The sequence below is a fragment of the Triplophysa rosa genome, linkage group LG22 (genome assembly GCF_024868665.1).
Source record: "Triplophysa rosa linkage group LG22, Trosa_1v2, whole genome shotgun sequence".
NCBI lineage: Eukaryota > Metazoa > Chordata > Actinopteri > Cypriniformes > Nemacheilidae > Triplophysa > Triplophysa rosa.
Window position 1 is genome coordinate 6659273 of NC_079911.1, and position 11686 is coordinate 6670958.

General features: G+C 39.2%; 2 protein-coding genes across 3 annotated transcripts in view; one reads left to right on the plus strand and one right to left on the minus strand.

The window, feature by feature from the left end:
• Nucleotides 1-2151: 2151 nt before the first annotated feature.
• Nucleotides 2152-6389, minus strand: snx18b (sorting nexin 18b). Its single transcript, XM_057321008.1, has 2 exons — nt 4733-6389; nt 2152-3135 (listed from the first exon to the last, which is right to left on the minus strand). Exons 1-2 carry the CDS (start codon nt 6180-6182, stop codon nt 2888-2890), a joined length of 1698 nt encoding a protein of 565 aa, XP_057176991.1. The 5' UTR covers nt 6183-6389; the 3' UTR covers nt 2152-2887.
• Nucleotides 6390-7553: 1164 nt separating this feature from the next.
• The window catches only part of arl15b (ADP-ribosylation factor-like 15b), a 61685-nt gene continuing 57552 nt past the window's right edge, over nt 7554-11686 (plus strand). The window contains exons 1-2 of one of the 2 annotated variants that reach the window (XM_057321017.1): nt 7554-8000; nt 9127-9186. In XM_057321017.1, coding sequence (XP_057177000.1) covers nt 7893-8000; nt 9127-9186 — 168 coding nt within the window. In that variant the 5' untranslated portion in view covers nt 7554-7892. The remainder of the gene's footprint in view (nt 8001-9126; nt 9187-11686) is intronic. The other variant, XM_057321018.1, reaches the window with a different exon arrangement.

Sequence of the window (11686 nt, forward strand, 5' to 3'; positions counted from 1 at the left end):
ATTCAAAGACCCTCCTCCCACTCACAAAAACTGAAAACTTTTACCCAATAAAATATTTTAATATTATTTTTTTTAAATAAAATATTTTAGAGCTTTATATTAACTGGAAAACGTTTATTCCTTTTAAAAAATATTTTTATGTATTTTAATGCTCATTTTGTCTAATTTTAAAATATTAGTCATCTTGATGCCCCTTGGAGGTTGGGACCCCCTTTGCGGGCCACGGTCCCCCTGTTGAGAAACAGTGCTGTATATGTTGATAACAAAACAATAGCATCATGCTGTATTCTCAATACCTAAAGTTTATTTATATGGTCACGTTTGCTACAGACACAGTCTGTCAACTTAGCATGAAATTAAGGGAACTGAAACTACTCAAAAATACATTTTTAAGAAGTATCTAAACTAAAAATATCACACTGACCACAAAAACAAATCCTCTCCCGCGGATGTATTTGCAACGCTACTTACCAACCATGATGGCATTCGTAGGATATACAGAATGTGTAACGTGTCTAATAATTTGATATTGTTTTTAGCGACATACGACACTGTTTGATATTTTGTAATTCATAGAACTTTCTATGTGCTGCAAATACTATTTATGAAAGTTTATATGAAGAGTTTGGTTCCAAAATGAGATAACTCAGTTTTTTATATCAATGTTTTTATTGTGTTTTATTGTGTTAGCTGTATTTTTTGAGTTATCATGGCTTAAATCAAAACAAACTTACTGCAGTTTGATTGATGTTAATTGGAATGCACAAAAAAAAAAACATGATTTTCGAAAGATTTTAAAAACAGAGTAATCTCATTTTGGAACCAAACTCTTCATATTTATGTGCGTATTTATGTATGTGATTGAAAGTGTTTCCGAGTTGATGATGGTATTCATGTAACACTCATTGGTTATTAATAAAGCAATAAGCCCCAAGAAGCAGTGGGTTACCGTGCATTTTATAACAGCTAAGGGCGTTGTGGCACGACGCGAAGCAGACCCACTGCTTCGCAGGGCTAATTGCTTTTATAAAACGGTTAATCCATATGCGTAGCAAGGTTTCATAAAATAAAGTAAATAAAATTATGTTTAGGCCATGTAATGCGGACAGCCGTTATAAATCAGGGTATTTTATAACGGCTTAGAACTCGGCTCAGCCAATCAGAATCAAGCACCAGAACTGACCGTTTTATAATGTAGAATAAAAGTTCTGCTTTTTAATCCTTGGAAGAGGTTAAAACAGTTAACTTGGAATTTGATAGAATATTTAAAAACCTGTTTCTAGAATACTTGAATTATTTGGCCTGCATTCCTAAGTTTCTTTATCCCCAAACAAGCCACAGGCCAACTATTCAGATGATGAACCTGCTTAGATATTTGATTTAGAAAATCCTCAAACACAGATGTGGACCGTCTTAGTCATTAGATCTTATGTTATGTAATATTTGGGAAATGTGGTAAATTCTTCACGTTTGGTGACCCAAGTGTGTGAATGGAGAAGCATGCAGCATGTGGAAACAGAAGGCTAACTTTAGCTCTTATAAATAATTCAGCTGTAGTGAGACAAGGACTGCTCTGGGCGACTCATTTTGTCCTTTAGTAAGCACCAGAACTGATAACAGCACTCTCCTTAAAGACGCCATTTGATCAAAGAGTGTGTTTAATCTGCCTTATGCTTACATTTGCTTTCCTGTTTTTCTTTTCTGCTTTTCTACGGTTTCACTTCATTTTTTAAACAGCTGGTATTCGGTCATAATAACGAATGTTTAACAATGTCCTTTAAGCTGTAACTTTGCCAAACTAAGTGAAGTACAGTTCTAAGCGACATAAACTGAATAATGAAACTGCTGGTAAACTAGCCGTGAGTGATCCTCTGCGACTCGTCTGGAATGTCTTCTAGATAAAGGGGGTTCAGCCCATGTTTTCTAGGTCATTGTTTCTTTGCACTTCTCCTCCCGGGCTGAGAAACTGTGTCTCGTCTTTCTCTTACAAACTTAATTTAAAACAGACACGGGCCTCTCCCTCACAGCAGATTCGATAAAGATTGATCATGAGTGAGGTAAATCTCGCACAGACTGAGAGGGAATTGTGCAGCAACCATGTCCGATATGCTGTCTGACACAGTGAGACAATGAAAAGGTAAATTTGTCACAATATTTGTATTAAGATTAATCAAAGAACCAAAAGACAGTACAAAAGACATTCAAACGTACTCTTATTTAGGGTCACCACAGGTCAAAGTCCATGGAATAAGAGAAAGAACATCACAGGCACATCGTTATAAAGAAGTATTTATGCGGTTTACTATTTACCGTAAGTACTACTACAATAAAACTGTAATCTTGAAATTGTTTTTACACTTGAAGGTTCAAGGGTTCAAGCTTGATGAAAACCAAATGACTGTAATGTAAATCAGAGTATGTGCTATTTAATTTTTAATAACAAAGTATTCATTTTAAAGGGATAGTTTAAACTAATAATAAACAATCTGTCATTGTTTATTCACCGTCATGTCATAAAACCTGTATATAACTGAGAATATATTTTGAGAAATGTCTCAGTGGTTTTGTGTTCATACAATTGAAGTCAATGATGGGCAATGTTGTTTATTCACCAGCGTTATTTAAAATATTATTTTTTGCAGATTTGTTACAAGTCATACAGGTTTGGAATGACATGAGGGTGAATAAACAATGAAAGAATCTCTTTAAGGACAACTGCCAATCTCTGGCACACATTTTTTAACATTACACATCCCTTAAGGCCACCCGGAACAATTCTAAAAATAAAATACCTGTATTTGAAAGCATCTATAATAAAATAAAAGTTTCTTAATTATTGTTTTATTTCAGTTCTTTTGTAGTATTATTTTATCCTGAATTTAACATTCTACGCCTGATCATACATGTCCCTGGCTTCCTCCAACTTGCCTGTGATTTTCTGAAAGAAGTTAATCTGCTGCTGTAAGAAATGTTGCATCTGTGTCTTGAAGTCGCGCACACGTATGCGGTGAAAGTGCTGGATTTCGGCTAGCGTGGCGCAGGAGATGATGTTGCAGCGTTCGTTGATGCCGCCTCCTGCAGCTCCATCTTTTTCCTCCCCGTGTTTCTGGCTCTCCTTGGCCTTGGTGAGGGCTCCTGGAGGAACAACAATTAAAGCATTAAGTAATCCAGAATTCCATTTCAAAATGTGCACTCGCACAAACACGTGTTTGCAATTTAAAGAGATTCTGCCACCTCAAACATATGGAAATGCAAGCTCAGACCAGTCAAGGCTCAGATTGAGTGCTTACAGATCTCTTTGGAATTTGAGTTTGCATGAACTCAAGGCCAACTTTCAGTATTCCCTGCACACTTTATGCTACTAGACATTAACGTGTGCTTTGTTATTTTACAAGAAAAGTTGATCTTTAACAAAAGCATCTTCAAAACTAAATCTTTGAGTTAAACAGTGAATGCATGTGATGTAAGCATTCACAGCTACCTTGTGCTGGGGCCTAAAGCTTAGGTTTAGATCCTTCATCACAAAAGCTTTCCCGGTGTCAGTTATTTCGTAAAGGCAAGCAATTTATCATAGTAAACAGCATTAACTATTTGTGTGACGTACACTCTGAAATATGAGTCTGCCGCAAAGAATGACATCATTCAATATCATCATTACACATCAAAGCGATAGACTTTGTTAGAGCCGTACACTTCCCCCACTAAAGAGATGTTGGAATTACAACAGAGTTGGCATCGGTCCATCAGAGCAACACACATCCCATGCTGCAAGGACAGGCCCCTTATGCCCTCTCACGAACCCGGGAGAAATCAGGACGTGTCATTATTTTGTCACTGCCGAGAGCATGTTGCTATGGGCCGGTTGCGATTAGGTATTAAAGGGGTCATATGGCGCGAATACGTGTTTTTCTGTGTCTTTGGTGTGTTATAAGTGTGTTATAAGTTGCCCATGCATGTATTAGACACGTAAAATTGCAAAAATGAAAGTGTCGGAACAAAAGATGCCTTCTGTCTAAAAGCGAATGCTCACCCAGACCTGCCTGAAACGCCTCGTGTAACCACACCCCCACAAATCTACGTCAGTTCGTGGTATGATTTGACTAAGACCGCCCAAATGTATACGCAAGTAAGGTGGGCGTACCTGTCAGTACAATTGCTTTGGAACCTGATGTTCCAAATATGGTAAGAGGTGTTACATTTCCAACACACGCTTGCAGTATTCGACCAATCACTGCGCACTGGTTAACTGGCCAATCATAGCACACCTCGCTTTTCAGAGCCATGAGCTTTGTAAAAAATCTGCGCGTTTCAGAGAGGCGGGGCAAAGAGGAGATACAAACATGCACAGCGTTTTTGAACCTTAAATTGTGTATACACATTACATTACATCGAAAACAAACGATAATATTAGTTTTAGCCATGTCATATGACCCCTTTAAGTTAATGCATCTTAAAAAGGGTACCATTTTTCTAAATCCATGCGTCCTTATTTTCCTTATTTCTATCTGGATTGAAGTCGATAATTGTTTTTTCATTAATCTCGTTCCTTGACTCTATTATACATCAAGCGAAAGCGGCACCGTTACAACATCGAGTTTTGGCCGGTTGACTAAAAGTGTGTTTTCTGTAAACCGATCTCATGCGACATAAATTGCGACCCACTGACCTACATCCACAATTTATGGCATGCCAACACGCGCACTTGAGCAAACACACAAGAAAATTCCCCAACCTTTCTGAACATGGATAATGTCCGGAAAGTTTGCAAGATGTCCCTGGTAAATCGCTAAAAGATCGGATATGGGGTCTAAATCCTGTCGGGGTTGCTGCGCAAAATAATCCCCAATGGTCTCGTACACTTCTCCAGTGTGTGCTATGGCCTTGTTTAACGGAGCGGAGTAGACTTGCTGGTCGAACTCGAAGGCCTGATTTAATAGTCTGAAGGCCTGGCCGACTCTCTGATATTCCTTTTTAAAACCTGTTATCTGCTTTCTGGCAAATTCATTGATGGTGACGTTGACATGCATGAGGTTTTCGTCCATCTTTCTGGTGAACGTTTTGAACCCATCTACTTTGCTTTCCACCTCCTGTAGGTCAAGGGGTAAAGCTGGAGGGGAGATGGTGAGGAAGAAGTTGGCACCAACTAAGTCGTCCTTCTCTGCCTTTCTCTTGCCTTGCTTCCAAGCTTTTTCGTCGTTGCTGCTGCATGTAAGGAAATGCTGGAAAACATCACATTTGGATAAAACTGGATGACTCGTCATGTGATTCATCCACCATATTAAACCTTTCCTACGCTTGGAGATGAAATCCTCCTCAAAGCGCCCCGTGGCCTGTTTCTCTGGCAGATGTGGCACCGAAATAACGGGAAACTTTTCAACGAGACGGGCGTAAAGCCAGTCGAAGTGCTTGTATCTTCTATTGACCTTGTTCTGTGTATGACTGGGCGTAAGTCCATATGACATATAGCTCTTCATGCCTTTAAATTTGGTCTGTTTGGTGGGGTCGTCAATAATACACGTAAACGGATCCGGGTTCTCCTGCCATTCCGGCCCATACTGTCCCATAACCACAAATATTTTGTCTCCATCTCTGACCAACGCTGAACCTTCGCCCAAAACGAAGGCTTCGCCGCCAGACTTGACAAAGGTTGAAAACCTGTTGAGATTTTTTCCAACGGTTGCTGTGCTTTTGGAGTGTTGCGCGCTATCGCGCCGCGACGCAGAGGAACTCGTCGTCGAATATCCAGCTCGAGCATTCCCGCTTTTTTCAGGTGTCGCGTGATGCTCCTCCGCCGTCCCGCTGTCATCCCAGTCCTCGTCCCAATCGTCGTCGCTATCTTGGCTCGTCTGAAAACTGTGCCGTTGCTGTTGTTGAAGATGTCCCGCGTAAGTAGCGGAATGAGTGGGCGTCGATTCGTTTGAGGTGTCCCTCCTCTGAGGGCTACTTTGGTAGTAATATTCAGAGCTAGCGGATGTCCCGTTGCCTTGTACCGATGTGTCAGTCTTTATAATTTCCACGTATGATGCAGGGAAGAGTCCGGTCTCGCCTCTGCTGTTCGTGCCCTCCAACCAACCATCAACAACCTCCTCGCTGCACAAAGTTAAAACTTCGTTTTCTGTCACAGAGATCTCGCCGGGATTTTCAGAGATAAAGTCGTATAAAGCTCTCGCTCTGAGCGCCATAGTTGTGCGTGGAAACGGTGGTTAAACTCACTTTCCAAAGTTCTAATACGCTCCCCGTGCCGTTCTTTTAAACAGGCAGCAGCCTTTTTTCGGCGACGTACGGTCTACAAACACACGTCGAAATTTTTTTAAGACATTTCCCTGTAAAACGTGTTGAAAATTCCACTCACAGGACTGTAGGGGAAAAGTCTGTGGGTTTTGTGTACTCCTGCCCCTCTTCGCTGAATGCGCTCTGCGGTCCAGAGCAGAATAATCGAGGGTGGAGCCAATCGGAATAATCACCCTGGGGTTGCGAATAAACCCCAAATGCCATCTCATTCAGACTGACTGTAACCAGTCTTTATCCTTATCCATAGACACGATCTAAAACATTACATTTCAATACACGATATATTTCTACAATGTCTTTTCTTGTAACACTTTGTAATAATATTATTGCTCAATATTAGTTATATAAAATCATATAATGCTCGATGTATTAGTAATCAGTGCATTATTAAAATATGAATATAAATAAAATATATGATGTAAAGTGCATGATTATAATATCGTTTATAACCATTTCCAAAAGTTCACAGGATGCTCATAAACTAATTATTGTATTATGTAAATGTAATGTTTTCATTAAGGAATTATTTATATAAAGTGTTATTTTCTATTTAATCGAATCATCAAGGAATACATTTAAGAAAAGATACATTTGGGAAAAGTGAAGAATAAAAGAACGATTAAAAACTGTGATTTCAAACTGATTCAAGTCATCAAAAGCTTACATATAAATATTCTGTCCTTGTAATCAAGCAGTTTGATATTTTATATCGTTACTATCATTGTTATTTTATTAATATATTTAAGTTTACTTTTTATTTAAGGCATTTTAAAGTTTTGAAACAGAAAAATAGCAATACACCTCCCCGTGTTAATTCAAAAGTATTACAAAGTTTTGCATCATGTTGCCAGTACGTTTTGTTTACCCTGAAAGAAGCTAATATTTGAGCAGGTTATGTTCCTATGGAAATAAATCTCCGATTACACACACATTTGAAGTCCTTTTCAAATGTTCCTTAAGAGTAATGCATTCCTTTAACCAGTAGAGGTCACCATAAAACAAATATCTGACACGTTACATTTCACGTCACGTGAAGAAAGGGAACCTGTAGCGTCAGCTACTATCACGTGACTGGCGTCGTACGCTTCGCTATAAATATTAAACGACGCCTTACATCTTTAAAAAACCTTATTGGGTGTGCTATTTTATACATATACATACATTTACACACCCCGTGTACATTTAAGTGAAAAGATAGGTCCACAGCGGATCAATGAACGTAATGTAAAGCGTCAAAATGACGTCACGTCGCATGCCTTGATGCTCGGCCGTCTCTGGCTCGCGAACACACAACAAACAGCACTTCTCTCCGCCCACAGTCTGTATTTCATTCGCCGTACACACGTCTGGATGAACGAAGATTGAAATAAAGCGAATTAAAAATGTGTATGTAGCGATGTATTTGATTGCATTACACGTCTGAATCTCTGCAAAAGGAATTGTTTTATGCACAAACCCGCGCGTGGGACTGTAACGTTAATCAAGGAGAGAGAAAGAGGAGTGCACAGCTAACTCTGCTAGCCGCTTTATTCATGTGTTATTTTTCACATCGGAGAGGCGGGGAATCCAAAGCCTAGCCATCGAAAAAGCGAGACTTTTGGATGCATTCAATTAACACCACCGTTTCACACCACAGCCGTCTTAACTCAGGCTTCCTGCTTTCCGGAGACAACAGCAAGAAGCCGTCGAGGAAATACATGGATTATCTGGTAAAGTATTACGTTGTATGACCGTTTATAGATGATTGGAGTAAAATCACCTGTTCAGAGTGACGTCAGTCTGACTTATGTTTTTCTCAATTACATGTTGAATACAGTGGTATACTATGAGAAATGCATGGTATGTATGAGATGTGTCACTGCACAGTCCCTCAAAAGCAGCTTCTCGTCTGTTTTGCTTATAAACAAACACAAGCCAGTAGAGGCTGGTGTCCAAATACAGAAAATATGACAGTTCTGAGCACCAATGAACTGTTATATCAACAGTTTTGACGTTTGAAGTATAAATTGTTGTGTTTTTGTGCTTTTGGAGATCTGACTTTGTGTTGTAATGCTGTGATATTGCATTACTAACAGGTCAGTGGTGCTTCAAGGTGTTGAAAAACAAATACCCAAAACAATAACAAGATACCTCAAATATATTGCAGAATTTTGAACATTATTGTTGAACATTTAGTATTTAACTACTGCTGCCCTGTTCTTAAAGTATTCGGAAGTCAAAGTGATCTTTTCCTTTACTACACTTTTTCACTTTTTTTGTAAGAACATGACCCCTCATGTAGTGTAAAGTATTACTTGGGCTATATTCACCTTATTTTAAGATGGAACTTTCTGGATGAGTTGAACAGATAGCATTAAATGGTCACAGAGATTTTTTATCACTGGTCCATTAATAAATGAATTAATATTAGTGGCCATAGATTACATCTTATCTTTTCATAACATTTTTTATTGTTGGCGATGCGGCCTTGGTGTACACTTTTCAAAGATCCTTTTTCGCAGCATCCATTTCATAATCATAATAATATGCCTGTATTTTGCTCAGCGTAAAGGAATTTAATTCCGTGCCAATATACTTTTTGCGCCTTTGGAGCTTTGATACTTGACTTCAACATGTGCAGTAAGGTCGCCGGGGTGTTTCCTTTTGGATGTTCCGGCCAGGATTCTCAGAATAGACCCGTTTCCTTAAGAAACAGAGCTGTGAAAGAACTGGAAGTGCCATGTATTTGGAGGATGCTTGATTATGCAAGTAATTCTGTATTGACATATTCAGCTTTTGACTTCGGTTGGGTAAGGAAAAGAGCTATTATTAGACCCAGTTTCTCATTTGTTTCAGGTTGTTCTTCAGTTGATGGATCATAAAATGGAAGGGGCCCCTAACTTAAACCTCTTGAGGGTAAGACCTGCTTTCTTTTCACTAGAAAGTGGAAAATGGGCTGGCGTAAGTCAAAACACATTCCTATTAATATGAGCATATCTTAGATGCTCATATGCATCTTAGACGTTGTACGCAACTGTAAACAGATTTTACATTCTAGTCATCCTAAGAAAAAGGTTTTAGAATGCTCGCTGAAAGCTTTTGGTCAGCTTTAGGATTCGTGGCGTGCTCTCTGAAATGGGTGGAGCTTAAACCTGTGCCTTTGTTGTTGGCATGGAGACTACATCTTTGTATCTAGGTTTCTGGTATGTTGTTACGGAGAAGTACGTTTTCTTCATGCTTTGTATGTATGTAATGGGCCGATGGTTTTCGTGGTTTTCCCTTTTGTTCTGATTGTTCGGGTTTCAATTCGTTTTGCTATGCCCCTGTGGTTTTACATTAAAGACACACTGAATTTTATTTCAGTGTAGTTTTGAGCTGGCATCATTTGGCCAACATTCTGCCTTTTTAAATGCGGGTGGGTGCAACTATGTTCCTGTATGGTTCTCTGTATGGCTAATTTGTGCAAGGAATAATGGTTACTTTTTGTTGTATGTTTGATTTTTGTTATTTAGGTCTTTATGAAATAGAACATGTTCACATACAGCTGCTTTATTTGTTTAATTCTTTCAAATGTTATTTTTTGTACAATCAAGCAGGCTAATTTATAGCCATAATGGAAGCTTTCTATAATGGTTAACTGAGGAACTAAGGTCAAAGTATGTAAGTTACTAGTTTCTGAGCAGCTAGAAACATACTCTGCACCTTTTTTTAAGCAGAATGCAAAGAAATTAATTGACCTTAATCCTTTGACCAGAACCCAACCCATTACTGAAAGTTATTATTATTGTTAATAACTTTGTCATTTAAGAATGTTTGTTTGTTTTTGGATAGTTGTGGTCTGGAGCCCAACCACCTACTCACTGTTATTGCGCAAATCTTACGAGATTAAAAGCAATGATTACCCAAATATGAAAATTCTTTCATTTTACTCATTCTTATGTCCCAAACCTGTACGACCTGTCTTGATTTGAAAGACAAAATCAAGCATGTTGTGGACTGGCAGCCTCAGTCACCATTGACTTTCATTGCACTTTTCCCCATAGAATTAAAGTGAATGGTGACTGGGTCTGTAAGTCCCTGTAAAATTCTACCTGTATTTGTTCATGTTTCCCAAAGTTATATGGGCTTGGAACAGCGTAAAGGCACATTTTAATATTTGGATGAATAAGAAAGGTAAAGGGGTGACAACTGCTTCTGAAGTTTTTGTCCAATTGCCCCATTTTGGCAGGCAGTCAATGGGAAACTTGGCAAAATAAAAACACTTATTTTACTTGACTTTATTTTTTTATTAAGAAGACCCCAGTATGTTTTTACACAGTCTCTAACAATTGCTGCTTGCCATATTTAGCTTTGCATTTGCTGTGTTTGGATCAGATATGAACAGAACAATCGGTTGTCGGGTCTATGAGTGTAAGAAGAAACGTTTTTTTTAAATGCATATCTTTATTTTCTGAAAAGTGTCATTGATTAAGTCTCCTATAAAATCACACCCGTCTTTGTGATATAGCCCTAGGCTACACAAACAAAAAGTTGTTGGGAGTGTTCCATGCTTTTGTGGCCAACCAGACTTTTCCTTTTTCTTAACCATGTTGGCTGACATGTCTTTGGAGGGCTGGGCTTTGGAAAAAAAGGCGTGTGGTTGAAGGGGTTGGGGTGGTGTAAATTAGTCTAGAAGTTAGCAAAAACGTCTGTAATTGCTTATAACTTGTTTAATACATTTGTCTTGACCTGTGTGGGTCAAGACGCCGCTGTACATTTTCATATCCGTCAATGTTTTTCTGCACTGTCATGTGTTAAATAATGGCAACCTGGTGCACACCAGTGTCCATCGATCTCATACAAAGTCTGACTTTTATTCAATGGATGAGAAGACAGCAGTGAATTTGGTCATCAAGAGGCTGCGACGGCCGTCAATCAAACTGTAGATCGGTAGCGACCCCTCAAATGTCAACTTAGTTAGAATGGACTAAATAACAAATAATCTTTTCACGAACTGAAAGGTAGAAAAAAATGATTTCATTCCGTTATGATATCACAGTTCCCTTTCTGTCGGTCTCTCGACGTTGTGTCGAACCGACAGATGGGGTTCGTCCTTGAGAACCAATCACTTCCGACTTCTTAGAAAAGGCCAGTGAAAATTGGCGAATGAAATTTGCATGCCGGACTCCGCCCCCGGATATCCGGGTATAAAAGGGAGACGGCGTGCCTCATTCATTCACCTTTTGTTCTTCGGAGCCTTCGCTCGTGATCAACAGACTTCGCTATAAGACTGCCGGCTCTACGACGTGGTGCAGCGGACTGTCCCTTCCTGCAGCGACTTCCCCTGGGCGTCTCGGCGGTTCCAGAAGTGTTCGAGTTTTTTTCTCTAAAAGAGCAAATTTCTCCAGCGTGGCATGTCCCGCTGTTCTCTTGGGTG

Coding starts and splice junctions, on each gene's coding strand:
- snx18b (XM_057321008.1), bottom strand. CDS start 6,182: ATGGCGCTCAGAGCGAGAGCTTTATACGACTTTATCTCTGAAAATCCC. Junction 3,136..4,732: donor CATTATCCATGTTCAGAAAG/GTTGGGGAATTT, acceptor TTGTTCCTCCAG/GAGCCCTCACCAAGGCCAAG.